Source organism: Natrix helvetica (assembly GCF_964273705.1).
Source record: "Natrix helvetica genome assembly, chromosome: 8".
Taxonomy (NCBI): Eukaryota; Metazoa; Chordata; class Lepidosauria; order Squamata; family Natricidae; genus Natrix; species Natrix helvetica.
The window spans coordinates 25,109,823-25,125,779 of NC_138559.1; the positions used below are offsets into that span (position 1 = coordinate 25,109,823).

Sequence of the window (15,957 nt, forward strand, 5' to 3'; positions counted from 1 at the left end):
ACTGACCAAGGAGAGATTCAACCTGGAAATAAGGAGGAATTTTCTGACCATGAGAACAATCAACCCATGGAACAGAAGTTGCTGTTAGATGTTGTGGAGCTTCATCAGTGGAAGCTTTCAAGAAGAGTCTGAACTGCCATCTGTCAGAAATAGTGTAGGGTCTCCTGAATGGGTGGGGGTGGTGTTGTTGGACTAGATGACCTCCAAAGTCAACTCCAGCTCTGTTAATCGGTTATCTGTTAAAAGGGGTCCATGAGGAACAAATATGTTGAGAACCACTGTTTTACAGGACTTTGTGAATTCTCCAGACCAACCATCCATGACACCTGTATTTTCTGAATGCATAAGATCATCTGGCTGGTAAACATTTTAAATATTGCACGTTCCCACCTGGTTATCCTCCCCTCTGACCTCTTTCCAGGTGTTGCTTCTGAGATCTTTCTTTGTAGCCCACTAATTTCAGGTTTCTCCTCTTTCCCATCAAAGCTTGGCATAACCACACCTCTTCCCACCTGAGCACTTATCTTTCACCTCCTCTCCCTGATCTGACTTTTCTCCTTATCACTTCTTTTTCCCTGCCGGTCCTTATTGTTGTTGTTCTCGATGTTGTGACAGCCCTCTTTTCCCCTTATCATATTCTTGTCGTTTTCTGCTGTGGTAAGACTCAAATGGACCATGACCTCAGTTGGTTATTGGATTCTCCATCCAAAAAAGAGGATCAAAATCACTCTGAGAGCAGCTGATGCAATTACTAAAGGGGAAAAAAGTCACCTACTAGAACTTTGCTTAGGTGCCCTCCAAGTCCCAGCAATCGGGTAGGATCTTCACCCCAAGGAGAATCATCTGGAGAAACATCTGCCAAGTCAACAGGTTCCCTAGACTTCTGCCCTTATTTTCAAACGTTGAAGTTGATTTGGAGGTTCGATCATGCGGTGGTGCAGCCAACCTGTTTATCCAATGTGTTGGGTCATATTGCCATGCCTTATGGCTTTGTGTACAATGTGGGCTGCTTATTATACCACATCCCTTGAGGTGAGTTCCATCCCTACCCTCTTGACTTTCCAAAAGGTCCTGGAAACCTGGTTCTGCCAACTGGCTTGGACCCCCAAAGGGGACATCACATTCTGGAGGTGGCTAGTAGATGAGGAGAAGGTCCTACCTCCACCCATCTACACTTTGCTTCTTTTTGTCTACTGTGGTCCATTGTAGTGTCTTCACTTTTCATACCCAAGGTTGAACATTTTCCACCTTCTTCTTTTATACCGCTAGATATGTATTGTAAGCAACATTGCCTTGGACTCTGATTTGATGTTGGATGCTATTTGGAACCCTGACACCAAGCTGTTTCTAAAGAACAGTGGAGAAGGTGCTGGTTCTGGCATAACAAAGGGTGTAAACTGAACTATTGAGAGGTTCCTAGTAGGAACTGCCACCTAGTTGTCGTTCAGCTACCCATCCTTGACTGGATTCTTTTTTAGGTTGGAATCCCCTTCATTTCCATGTTGGCATGGTGGAAAAGCCATGGCTTGAGTCACTTCAGAGGGCTGTTTTTCCGATAAAAATTTTCTGCCATGAGTCACACATTTCTGAGTATGAACTGAGATTGCGGTATGTGAGTAGGTGGGGGCGGGGGTTACCGCTTTGCTCTAGGCCCCATCAAAAGAGTCTTGGGTTATCCACCCACTTTCTCACACTACCGGGATCTGATGACATTGCCCTTTCTTGTAATTGCAGGCAGACAATTCCCCTTGCCGGGATCAATATTCTAACCGGTTTGCGTAATCCTTCCATGCGCTCCTCTTCTGCATACAGTCGGCATCGCAAAAGTCTCGTTCTGCTAGCTGAGCCGGGGCATTAATCACGGCAAATCTTTTCCGGTCAACCTACTGCCATGCCAGCTGCTGTTTTTGTGGACAGCTGTTCTTCACCCTGTTGGAAGAAATGTCCATCTGGGTTCAGCTCCAAGTGGGGAAAAAGACACTGGAGACATGGAGGCTACTTGGAAAGATGGTTTAATGGTGGGCAGGAGCACATGGCTTCAGCTCCTGAACAGAAATGGGGGATCATCAGGTGCTTCCAGATGTTGGGTGAAGAAGAAAAGACAGAAAAGAAGGGGCTTGCTGGGTTTTTTTATATTCTCTGTTTGGCCCCACCTCTCTATTTCCTGTTCCTGTGTAAGAAATGTATTCCTATTGGTTGTCAGACTCCCATGGGGCCATGCAGGGGCAACTCTCTAGGTTGTTTTGAGTCCAAGTTTGATTGAGCATTGCTTCTTCCCAGGTGCCCTGTGGTGAGATGGCTAAAGGGCCAATACTATCATGCCTTAATCCCATCACCCTGGAGCTGAAGGGGGAAATCTTTGTTATGCAGAATTGACTGGCTCAGGCTTTTTAATGGCCCACTGGCAAAGGTGGGGGCTATTAAGAGTGAGTCTGATTCCTGCCTAAAAATTCATTTCTCCATTTCTGATCCCAGGGAAATATAAGATTCTTCCTTTTCAATATTTCCCAGGATATTACATTTTTCTAGGAGAGGGGTGAGTGATAACTTCCTACAATCCTTATAAGCCTATCGTCTCAGTCAGAAGGCTGTGATTTCTTTTAAAAGAAACCCACAGATTTACACCTGAAATCATCATCCCATTTCATGTTCTGGTTTTATTCCTGTGACGTGACAGAAGGAGAGTGTTTTCAGCATTGATTTTGGCATAAGCCGTACCACGCGTCCTTCCAGGGTCCAGCAAACTAAATTTTCCATGCTGACATCAGTTGATGGGAAAGGTCACCCAGCACATCTGGAGATGCCTTCCATAGCATCTAGGCATGGAGAATAAGAGACCTTGTCTTGGGGATGTGGGACTTAGAAATGGATGCACCAGTGGGGTCATAGACAGTTGCATTTTAGGATCTACCATATGAAACTGAGGAAGTAATATTGGGATAATATTTTCTGGCTTTATCTGAGCAATCATTCCGCAAACTGCCCTGGTTCTTTGTTCAATTCGACCCCGAGCTACAAATATTCCCCTTTATTGATAGAATATTTTCTGGTTTTTGATATGTCCACTTTTTCCATCATTCTGCTTCTAGAACAGTTTTCCTTTTCGGAAGCTGCCAAAATGGAAGCCTATTTCTAACACTAAACCCTGCTGGTTGTTTTTAACCAGTTGACGGCACAGCATTGTAGATAAACAAACAAACAAACAACCCCTTTCTGCATTCACCCTCCTGCAGAAGGCAAACTAAAACGTCAGAACTGAACGCAATTCTTGCTAATGAATGTAGACGCATTCATGGAGCTTCCTTGGCAAAGCTATGGAAGGAATTCCTCCTTATCTTCCCCTGAGATTTTAATTTTTATTTATTTTTACTCCTCAGTCTAGCCTCTAGCAACTCCATCTCTGTTCTCACATAAGGACCACCCAGATTTCAACTTGCTTAGTTTTTAAAGATCAGCCAAGATCTGCTTAGGGGGAGAAAAAAAAAGTGGGTGTTAATCATGAACCTGTTTCGTCTTTCTTAGCAGTCTTTGCAAAATGAAAAACAATGAAACTGTAAGGATGGTCGAAATGTAGCACCCACCCCTCTCCTAGAAGAATGAAATATTTTGAGAAATATTTAAAAAGGCAGAATATTATATTTCCCTGCGTGAGAAATGGAGAAACATGCTGTTGGAAAGCAGCCCCCACCTTCCTTCAAGGCCCCCAGCAGATGTCAGCACTTAAGAGATAAAGAGATAGATAGCTCTATTCATAAGCAAATACCCTCGCCCAAGATCCAACAAAGGTAGGATTAGCCCTCAGCCACAATAGGAATTGGCCAACGCTCCCTTCATTACATCACCCTCAGAAATTTCAACCAAACTTTAGCTCAGACAAACATGACCCCTACATGGCCCCATGGGAGTCTGACAACAGCCGATAGAAATACATGTCCTTGTGCAGGAACAGGAAGCTCAAGTGCAAAGCCCAAGAGAAGATATTAATACTCCACACGCTCTACTCCATGTGGTCAGCTGTCCAGAATCACATGTGCTTGGTGGTTCTGCTTAATCAATAAATGGACCCTTTTTCCAATCAGCCTCCAGCCTCCATTTTGTCTCCAGTGGCTTCCTCCTGGATTGGAACTGAACCAGATGGAGATTTCTTCCAATAGGATCAAGTAACCAAAGACAAAATAATCAGATGCCAGAGCTCACTGAAACAGCATTGCCAAAAAGGCATTAAGGGTTGTTAACCTAATCTTGCGAAGCTTCTTCTCCGGTAACATTGTACTGCTAACCAGAGCATACAAAACCTTTGCTAGACCAATCCTCAAACACAGCTCATCTGCCTGGAATCTCACTGCATATCAGACATTAACACAATTCAGCGAGTCCAGAGGTACTTAATGAGAAGAGTCCTCCACTCCTCTGCTTGCAACAGAATCCCTTACGCCACCAGGGTTGAAATTTTGGGCTTAGACAATTTAGAACTACGCTGCCTTCAATCTGACCTAAGCATAGTACATAAAATTATCTGAAACAATTTCCTCCCTATCAATGACTACTTCAGCTCCTACCACAACAATACACGAGCACACAATAGAGACAAACTCAAGGTAAACCGCTCCAAACTCGATTGCAGAAAATACGACTTCAGCAACTGAGTGGTCAACGCCTGGAATGCTCTACCTGACTCTGTGGTATCTTCCCCAAACCCCCAAAACTTTAACCTTCCACTGTCTACTGTCGACCTCACCCCATTCCTAAGAGGTCTATAAAAGGGGCATGCATAAGTGCACCGACGTGCCTGCCGTCCCTGTCCTAATATTTCTTTTTATTTGTATCCATTTCATGTATTCATAATCTTGTATGTACAGTACTTATATCTATTATCTTATACACACTTGACAAAACAAATAAATGAAATACAAATAACTAAAATAAAATATGAAAGGCAGCAAGAAAGAAGGAAAATTCTACCTACTCAAATCTATCTTCTCTCCCGATTTTATGGGCAACGTTAACTTCACAAGTGTACAAGTTTGTGTGTTATAACCCATCCACGGATCCTACATTGTTGCCGTGTCATATGACAAACAACTAGACAATTTTCGCTCTCAGCCTTATCAAGAACATCTATTGCAATATTTTCCCGCCTCCCCCCCTGCTAACAACATCTGCCAAACAAGTCATCGCCAGCGCAGGTGTGTTTCAGAACAACAATACCTTCTATCAGAGGTGTGCGTGAATCAACAAATTGATACACGTCAAGATGGGAAAAGCAAAGGAAACTCAAGAGAAGATTCATCAATGATCCATCCCAGCCAGATGACTGTCTAGCAAACTGGCTCCCCTTTTCTTTTGGGGAGGGGGGGGGAGAAAAAAAGAGATTGAATCCAGATTGGGACTGATTGGAGTTTATTTTCCAGATTTTGCAATGGGTCAAGAATCTAAATTTATGGGCAGAAAGTACAGAATGAGGAAAGTCATAAAATGCAACCTTCTAAATGATAGGAATTTAAGGAACTTACTTTGCCACTTGAATTTTAGGAGAGGTGGTTGTGAATAAGGCCTACATTTTCAAAACAGCGTGTAGGGCAGGGGTGTCCAAACTTGGGAACTTTAAGACTTGTGGACTTCAACTCCCAGAATTCCCCAGCCATCTGGCTGGGGAATTCTGGGAGTTGAAGTCCACAAGTCTTAAAGTTCCCAAGTTTGGACACCCCTGGTGTAGGGGATTATGGGTCCCCATACATTGTTCACAAAGGACCAGAGGCTTCTTGTGTGCCTGAAAATACTGGAAAGTATAAGAGAATTGTGATGATCTCTGAGCTTGGCTGTTTTCTTTCTTCCTTTTTTAAATTTGTAATTTTATTTTAATATAAACAATCAATCTTCCATTAAACAGCGTGTTATCTGGGTACACATATCTTGCGCAATAACAATTAAAATTTACAACCATAATCATTATTTATCTGCTCGTGCCTTAATACTGATATACTTAACATATCAAATTATTTAATACTATTAATATATTTTCTATATTTCACTAAACTACTTTCATTTCTAACTTTCATATTTGTTCTCTAACCATTGGTAGACTAGCTCCCATACACTATAATATTCAGTTTGCTCCTTCTCTTTAATTGCAAGTGTTAACCTATTCATTTCTGCACATTCTAATATTTTCCTAATCGCATTCTCATCTGTAAGAATTTCTTCATTTTTCCAGTGTTGTGCAAATACAATCCTGGCTTGACTGTTTTCTTGCAGACGTCTCATTACCCAACTAGGTAAGCTCATCAGTGCTAGAAAGGAATCCAGCTCTTGAGCTTCAGAAGGAAGTGGTATGATCCTTCATGGAATAATTTTTTCCTGAACCAGAAAAATAGCAGATCAGGAAGAAGAATGCGTAATGGGCTTGGTTTTGGTTTTTGATTTTGGTTTAAACTTGAAGGCATTTTTTGTACGTGCCATGTTTTGATTTCAACCTTACAAACATAACATCCATCTATAGGAAATATCTTGGCAGATTGTGCAAAACGAGCTCTTATAAATTCACAACTCCATTCTTGCACTACAATTGGAAACTGGAAAATTGGAGACGTAAAACGAGGACAAGGTCAAATTTTTGCCCTAAGGCATTAAAAGTATCCAACTCTTTGTCCCAAATCTTGTTTTCCATCAAAACATGTGTGTATTCTTTTACCTCCTTTAATATAAAACATTTACAACTCAAGTCAATCAAAATCATTTTCATAGGCTTTACCTGTCGGCTGAAGTCTAAGCCATTCCGTTCACTTCCTGTAAACAGAAGAGAAAAATCAGGATGAGTATTATAGTGAAAAAGCAAATGATTTTGTTCTCAATCAAAAGGCTTCTAACGTCTCCCCCTCATGATTTGGGTATTTCAAAAGATGTTTATGGTTCAATTCCTTCATTACTTCAAGAATATTTTGAACTCTTCTCGAAGCAAAAGCTTTGATCTTGCTGTAGCATTAGAGGGGCCAGATTTTGGGCTTTGTGGGCAAAACTTTTTAAAAACATATTTTCAGTCATTTCGGGTTTTAGAAAACACTGGTATATCCCTGAACAGATTTTTTAAAACCTCTTTTCTTTAATCTAGAGTACGGGACTTAGTTTTTAAAAGAAAAAGCATGTATTAACCTTATTGGCCTTGAAAAATGAAAGATAGCTACTAGATTTAGTGGTTTGACTAGCAAATCTTAAGAACTTAAGTCATCTTTCTCAAACCTTTAGAACTTGCCGGGTATTTATTTACTTATTAAATTTATTGGCCACCTGTCTTACCGCAGGGAAACTCTGGGCAGCTACAATCAGACATAAATGTCTCCTTCAACTCAACATTTCAGCTAATAGTGAAAACCCATTTTGATGCTGATTTGGGGTTTTGATTTCAAAGCCAAAGAGCCAGCGCTGGCTGAAGACATCTCCATGGTCATGTGGCCAGCATGACTCAATGCCGAAGGTGCACAGAGCGCTGTTTCCTTCCCACCAAAGGTGGTTCCTATTTTTCTACTTGCATTTGTTACGTGCTTTCAAACTGCTAGGTTGGTAGAAGTTGGGATAAGTAACGGGAGCTCACTCCATTATGCGGTGCTGGGGATTCGAACTGCCGAACTGCCGACCTTTCTTACCGACAAGCTCAGCATCTAAGCCACTGAGCCACCGCCTCCCTATAGTCTTTACTTATTCTTTAAATATTCTTTTTAAATATTTTTAAAATATTCTTTAAACATTAAAAATATTTTAAACATTCTTTAAATATTAAACGAGTAGATATTCTTTACTTGTATATAAAATTATTCTTCCAACTTCTAATTTCTACCTTTATTATCCAACTATTGGTAAAAGAAATCCGAATTAAAAAAAATATTCTGTGTCTCCTTTATCCTTTATCTTTAATGTTAACCTATCCATTTCTGCACAATCTAATATATTTTTGATTATATTTTCATCTGAAGGAGTTTCCTCATTTTTCCAATGTGGTGCAAATACAATTTTCGCTGCTCTCAAAACATGCAATATTAACTATACATTTCCCTTTATTTATTTTTTCGGGCAAAATACCTAACCAAAATATTTCTGGCTCTAAACCTGCCTTTTGTGACCTTCTGAGAAATAAGAGTCAATGAATAAAGTCAGATTCACTTAACCATGTTACAAACTTCAGAAGTGCAGCAATTCCTTTAACAACTCTGGTCAGAAAGGTTGCAAGAGTTGATAAAATTCATTTAACAACTGTCTCACTTAGCAACAAGAGTTTTGGGCTCCATGGTGGACACAAGTGGAGGATTGCCTGTACTGTATTTCCAACCCAGCTTTCCAACCCACACACAAATACACACACAGAGACATCCTTTGCTGGTTGCAGCAATTAAATTTATAGAACAATCAGTTTAGAAAGCAAGATGGACTAATACAATAATTGAGGCCAGATAAGAACAAGTGTAAGTCCATCACATCTGGACAGACACCTACATGTGCACGTAATTATCTACCCATCGCACTATTTCTTGGGAAGTGAGCAACATTATGCAAAGTACACAAACCAGTAAGAAATGATAAGGGCCAGAAATGAGGAGATGAGAAGAGAAACAAAAATGGCCAAATCGAGTTAATGCCAATATCTCGCCATGTACATGTATACATCTGAACTAGAGGCTGTGTTGTTTCTCTGTGTCACACACACACACACACACACACACACAAACACACAAACATACATCTCCAGAACCGTAAAACCTACAAACTTGAAATTTGCTATATATATATGTATGTTCGTCTTGGCTTCTAGGTGCTCACTAAGAAATGACCATCAGATCATTAGTATTTCCTATATTATTATTAACACACTCTGATGTTAAGGAGTTAGACGTTCTACTCCCCCTCCCCACCTGAAAAGAAATCTGTTCCAACTGCCACTTAGGCATGGGCATGGTCAGTGCGTGACTCATCTGGCCTGCGGGCTGGGAGTTTAGACATTCTACTCCCCCTCCCCACCTGAAAAACATTCTGATGCTAAGGAGTTAGACTAAGGGAGAGCAGGGAATAAGATAGGAGAGGCTCTGTGGGGCAAGCCTGAGGGAGAGAAGGGGAGAGGAGAGGCCAACTGTAGCTACTCATTAATTTTCAAGGTGTAAGTGTCGATTTATCAAGCCCAATCACAGAGTTTTGTAGCAGAGCATGGGTATCCAGCTAGTATAATATACGTGGATATGTGCATAATTTTGTATTTATTTATCTTGTCATGTTTATGGAGTTGTGTATACTGGAGGAGGTGGCCCTTTGAGAGCTGAATGCCACAAAATTTCTTTTTAATGCATGCTGATTAGTGTACATTCAAAGTGATTCCAAGTTCTAATCATTCACTAAACTACTTCACCTTTTCTAGCTGTACAAACCTTCCTCGCTTCCACCACATTCATAATCCGAGGTCAGAGAAAGGCAAACTTTCAGGGAATTGACTCGTCTGGCAATCCAAAGTAGCAAAAAAAAAAAAAAAAGCTGTTGGGGGGGGGGCATATTTAGATTGACATATTTCAATGCCGGCGGACAGAAATATTTTTTTCCTCCTTCCATTGTGGGATGGGTGGGAATGGGGGGATTTTGATGGACATGCACAACTCCAAATTGTACTTGTTATTCTGAATTGTAGTTGCAGTTAGCTCGGTGTAAGTTGCACAGTTGGTATTGGCCTTCGTGCAGCTGCCAAGGCCAATAGCAGGCATAGCAGTGCATTGGGACATTCTCAAAACAGCAGGGTAGCCTTCCTTCCTTCCTTCCTTCCTTCCTTCCTTCCTTCCTTCCTTCCTTCCTTCCTTCCTTCCTTCCTTCCTTCCTTCCTTCCTTCCTTCCTTCCTTCCTTCCTTTGAATATGGAGGTCTTCTAGTCCTCTGCTCAAGCAGGAGATCCTATATCATTTTAGAGAAGTGGCTCTCTAGTCTCTTCTTAAAAGCCTCTACTGAGCACCTACAGCTTCTTACGCAACTGCTGTTCCACTGATTAATTGTTCTCACTGTTTAGGAAGTTTCTCCTTAGTTCTACGTTGTTTCTCTCCTGGGTTAGTTTCCATCTGTTGCTTCATGACCTGCCTTCAGGTGCTTTGGAGAATAGCTTGACCCCATCGTCTTTGTGGCAGCCCCTCAAATATTGAAACACTGCTATGATGTCAGAGGTGTCAGTAGTATCATGTCAGTAGTGGCCCCGGCTGCTCTTGAAACCTTGGCACGCCCAAAAGGTGAGGCGCACCTGTGCGCCTTGTGAAAGGCAACAAGACCAGTAGCATGGCAGGAGCTGCCTTCTTGTTCTCTTATCTATAAGGCAGGGTCTAATCTACCACACGTTTATAATTGCACAGTGCAATCTATGGTGAAAACAGACAACAGAGGTAATTTCTATATTCAGCGCTCGGTGTGTGATTCTCTGGCTCGGTTGCCCCATCATGCAGACCAACAAAGGAGGGAAGGAGGAAGTCTGTTTTTCTGGATTTGGGTAAAATGCTGCCTTCCCTTCAAACACTGAGATTTAATTTTTAAGAGAATTATTGTCAGTGTTCCAAGTAATAGACCCATAGCAAGCAAAACTCCAAAGTAGGTAGATTCCTCAAAAAATAGCTTTATTGGATACATCATATTGGCACAGATCTGGTGAAAACTGACTCATTCCCATGGTTTTCACCTAATTAAAAGCAAAAGTTTTTCACTTTCTCAAAACAATCAGTCACATGGTCCAATCACGGCACAGTCTGGTTCCCTGGTGACATTACTCCTCCTTCCTCTGACCAGGTGGGAGAACGTCCTTGGTTCTCAAGAGAAAGTATTTTGTTTTGGCTACAAAATCCCAACTATCTCAATTCCTCCTCTCCCGATCCTTCAGCTCCAGTGTGGCAGCACTGAAGCTTCTAAAATGGCTTTGGCCGGGTCAGCTTCAGGGTTGACAATTACGTGTGCTGTGGAATCCAACCATGCTCCCAAAGACATGTTTTTCCCTAGCAGCAGCTGTAATTCTACGTAGATTTTTTCCTTACCTCCTTCATAGGATGAGCATAGCCCAATGCTGAGTGCCATGTCTAGTCTTGCCCAGCTTCAGGCTATCAGGTGCCTGTAGCAGGATACATTTATGCACTCTGGAGAGAATCATTTGATATTTTCAGGTCTCCAGGATTCATGAAAGCCCTGCCAAAGGAGTTCATTAGAGGCAAACCCAATGGATCCCCTTTGAGCCAAAGCAACCAATGCAAGAGAATATTTGTAGCTCAGGGCTGCACTGCAGGGTCCTGGGTGCTCTCTGAGTTTGGTTGTTTTCTTGCAGATGTTTCATTACCCAAGTAGGTCACGTCGTCAGTTCTAGAAGGGAGAGGGGTGTGGGAGGAGGACATCTGTGGGATCCTTGGTGCTGTCTGAGTTTGGTTGTTTTCTTGCAGATGTCTCATTACCCGACTAAGTCATATGATCAATTCTAGAAGGAAGAGGGGTGTGGGAGGAGAAGGAGGAAGAGGAAGAGGACATCTGTGGGATCCTTGGTGCTTTCTGAGTTTGGTTGTTTTCTTGCAGATGTTTCATGACCCAATTAGATCACATCATCAGTGCTAGAAGGGAGGGGAGCTCGCTCTCTACGCCATTAAAAAAAAAAAGACAATCCAAAAGCTAAAAAGGAAACAAAAAGATCCAAACATCTCCTCAGCAACAATCAAAATCCCTATAAGCATAAATGAAGATCAAGATTAATACTAATCTGCAGTTAACCAAAAGAGAAAGGAGAAAAGGAGCCTATTCAATGCACAGTACCCATTGCAAAGGAAGGCAAGTCAACTTTTCCTGAAATGGGGAAATAGGCTTAAATATCAAGCTGAGGAGGATCAACTGGTCCAATCTGCCTGGCTTCCAGCTGTGGACACCAGCTTCTACTAGATATTTTACAGCTGTTGTTAGGAACCAAAATGGACCATATCCCCAGGGAAATTCTGGCAGCCCAACCAGCCCAGTCTGATGACTCTGAATGAAGTCCCATTGGCTTCCATGGGTTTAATCCCTTCTAAACATACTTCAGGTTGCCACTTTGATAGGGCTGGGATTTCAACACTGAAACCCCATCTTGCTCAATGATCGAGACCACATTTTTGGGGGATCTTGGAAGAGAGCCAAGGTTTGATGTGGCTTGCTTTGGCCCTGACTTCTTTCCAACAGAGGAGAAACATGAGGTCAAATGGATGTTTTGGGAGAGAGGGCTCTCAATATTCCAACTGAACTGGATCCACCACAATTCCAGGCGCGAGGCAGGAGATGTTGGAAGCAGGGCTGAGTCCCAGCAAGCTGTTGAGAGAGGAGTTTGCTTCTTTCCCTCCCTTGGAGAGCTGGCAACAACCAGCCATGAGTCAATTTGAACAGCCTTGGCAAGAGCTCTGCGACTTTGCCTGCGGACTTTTCCCTCAAGAGGAGAAAATGTGCCCCGATTCTGGATGGAATTTTGGGGTTTGTCCAGCAATTATAGTTGTTTGCTGCTTAGCAAAGAGCAAACATAGCCATAAATCCACCAGGGAATGTTGAGTGAAAAGGCTGGTACCACTTGCCCCATGGAGTGGATCAGGGCATAATTCCCCTTTATTGATCAATTGATTACATTTGTTTGCTGCCCATCTCACTGCAAGGTGACTCATGGGATCCAATCAAACTCTCATCAAGAGTTTGGGAGCATGGGCTCCCTCTCCCAAACATCCAAGGACCCATTCAGTTTCCAAATTTTTGAAGGAGACATTCCTGAGTTGGCATAGTATATTATAGTATAATATGGAATAGGAATAGGAATAGGAATAGAATAGAATAGAATAGAATAGAACAGAACAGAACAGAACAGAAAACAGAATAGAATAGAATAGGAAACAGAAGAGAATAGAACAGAGCAGAAAACAGAATAGAATAGAATAGAATAGGAAATAGAGTAGAATAGAATAGAATAGAATTCTTTATTGGCCAAGTGTGATTAGACACACAAGGAATTTGTCTTTGGTGCATAGGCTCTAAAGACATTCGTCAAGAATCATAAGGTACAACACTTAATGATAGTCACAGGGTACAAATAAGCAATCAAATCATACTAGGAAACAATCCATATAAATGGTAAGGATACAAGCAATAAAGTTACAGTCCTGCAGTCATAAGTGGGAGGAGGTGGGTGATAGGAATGATGAGAAGACTAATAGTAATAGTAATGCAAAACCTTAGTGAATAATTTGACAGTGTTGAGGGAATTATTTGTTTAGCAGAGTGATGGCGTTCAGGAAAAAACTGTCCTTGTGTCTAGTTGTCTTCGTGTGTATTGGTCCACTGTCAAATGATCTGCCTTCCCAATAAGCTATAAACATATTATATGGAATTTGCTGACAGTGGAAAGAGGAAGGTCCACCTATTCTCCAAAACACCTGAAGGCAGGACAAGAAACGATGGATGGAAAGTTATCAAGGAGAGAAGTAACCTGGAATTAAGGAGAAACTTCCTAACAGGGAGGACAATTAATCAGTGGAATGACTTGCTTTCAGAAGTTGTGTGTACTCCAACTTTGGAGGTTTTTGAGAAGAGATTGGCAACCGTTTGTCTGAAATGGTATAGAGTCTCTTGCTCAAGCAGGGGGTTAGACTAAAAGACCTCCAAAGTCCCTTCCGTGATACTGTCTTAGTCAAAAACAGATTCTGAGTCTAAAGCTAAACAAGAAGAGTTGTATGGCTACCTTCGCATATCACGCAACGCCAATATTGTGGTTTGCTCAGCATCTTCTGTGAAATTGAGCCACAAGGGTTTCTAAACCATAGTTCCTGGTTTATGTACAAGTTTGGCCATACTGCTGTATTCAGCAAAGTAGGGTTAAAAGCAAGGCTTGGTGCAAAATGTGAACCCAGCCAATAAGCAACAGGCGCAAGAGGTATTGCTCTTATTGTAGGGTGGAAAGGAAAAAAGATCTTGATCAAGAGCCAGCTGTGCAATGCAGGCCTTCTTGCCAGGTGCAGGCCTTGCACAGGAGAGATGAGAACAGGAAAAATAATAAAATAAAATAAAATTGCGGAAGGAGAGGGAATAAGAAAAGAAAAGAAAGAGTGCGGATGGAAGAAAGGAAGAGGGAGAAAGGAGGAAAAGAGAAGAAAGAAGGAAGGAGAGAGGGAAGAAGAAAAGAAAATAAAGACAGTGTGGATGGAAGAAAGGAAGAGAGGCAGTGAGGAAGGAGGGAAAGAGAGAAAAAGGAAGGACGGAAGGAAGATGTAAAAATAACCCTCTCTAAATTCAGAAGATGGCAGCAAGACAAGAAATGAATTTTTTCCCCAATTTCCCCTACAGTCCTGGGGCTTCCTTGTTGCCTCCCATCCCAAGACTAGACTAAAAGGATTAGCCTTTCAAGTTCAGCCAAACTTCTGTCTTTCACTCTTATGGATTATGAAGGGCCCTGAAAAAAAGCCCGGCAAGTAGTAACTTCTTTTAAGACAGGATCCGTGTCTATTCTCACCGGCAGAAGGATTAAGAGCAAAGTTGCACCACATGAAGCAATTTTCTGCAACATGACTGGGATCAACTAACTGAGCAAGTCGTCTTCTCTCTTTTCTAGTGAGATGAAAATTATCTAAGCATGTTTTTTTTTAGCTGGAACAATATGGGGAACATCCAGTGGTGAAATTCAATTTATTTTACTACCGGTTCTGTGGGCATGGCTTGGTGAGCGTGGCAGGGGAAGGATACTGCAAAATCCTAATTCCCCCCCCCACTCCAGGGGAAGGATACTGCAAAATCTCCATTCCTTCCCCACTCCAGTGGAAGGATACTGCAAAATCCCCATTCCCACCTCCCTCCAGGGAAGGGATACTGTAAAATATCCATTCCCACCCCCCTCCAGGGAAGGGATACTGCAAAATCCCCATTCCCTCCCCACTCTGGGGCCAGTCAGAGGTGGTATTTGCTGGTTGTCTGAACTACTCAGAATTTCTGCTACCGGTTCTCCAGAACCGATCAGAACCTGATGAATTTCACCCCTGGGAACATCCTTGATCATATAACAAAGCTTTCTTCTTACTCCAAATCAGAGCAACATAATTTTCAGACATCAATCAGAATAGAGCTGGAAGGGACATTGGAGGTCTTCTAGTCCAACCCCCTGTTCAAGCAGGAGAGCCTATACAGTTTCAGGTAAGTGGCTCTCCAATCTCTTCTTTAAAAAAAACTCCAGTTTCTGGAGGCAAGTTGATCCACTGATTAATTGTCCTCACTGTTAGGAAGTTTCCCCTTAATTCCAGGTTGCTTCTCTCCTTGATGTAGTTTCCACCCATTGTTTCTTGCCTTGCCTTCTGGTGCTTTGAAAAATGGGTTGACCTCTATGGTGGTTTCCTACCGGTGTGGACCAGTTTGGCCGAACTGTTAGTGGTTTGGTGGGCTGGGTCGCTGGAACCTGCCACACCCCCAAAACGGTTCCCCAGGCAGTGACGGTGGCGCCATCTTGCTTTTTAGTTCTGCACATGCTCAGAACAATTCTAATTGCACTGTGCATGCAAGAACCAGCAGGAGTCCCTGCTGGAATTCATCCCTGATTGACCCCCCTCCTCTTTGTGGCAGCCCCTCAAATAGTAGAATGCAGCTATCATGTCTAGTCCTTCTTTTCTCTCGACTAGCCGAATCCAAATCCTGCAACCGTTCTTCATATGTTTTGGTCTCCAGGCCTTTGATCATCTTAGTTGCTCTTCTCCTCACTCTTTCTGAAGTCTCAACTGGATGCAGGATTCCAGGTGTGGTCTTTCTAAGGCTTTATAAAGCGGTACTAATCCTTCCCGTGATTTTGATTCTGTGTCTCTGTTTATACAACCAAAGATTGTGTTAGCTTTTTTGGGGGGCTGCTGCCACACACTGCTATGCAGGAGGAAATATGTACATACAGAAGGAAAGATAAGTTTATTGGTTTATTGTCACATTTGGTACATTG

At 42.2% G+C, this 15,957-nt stretch overlaps 1 protein-coding gene across 3 annotated transcripts in view; it reads right to left on the reverse strand.

Moving 5' to 3' along the window:
* The window catches only part of POU2F3 (POU class 2 homeobox 3), a 71,801-nt gene that overhangs the window by 36,132 nt on the left and 19,712 nt on the right, over positions 1-15,957 (reverse strand). For all 3 annotated transcript variants that reach the window (XM_081961118.1, XM_081961121.1, XM_081961119.1), the window contains one exon: positions 6,752-6,786. In XM_081961118.1, the coding sequence (XP_081817244.1) occupies positions 6,752-6,786 (35 nt within the window). The remainder of the gene's footprint in view (positions 1-6,751; positions 6,787-15,957) is intronic.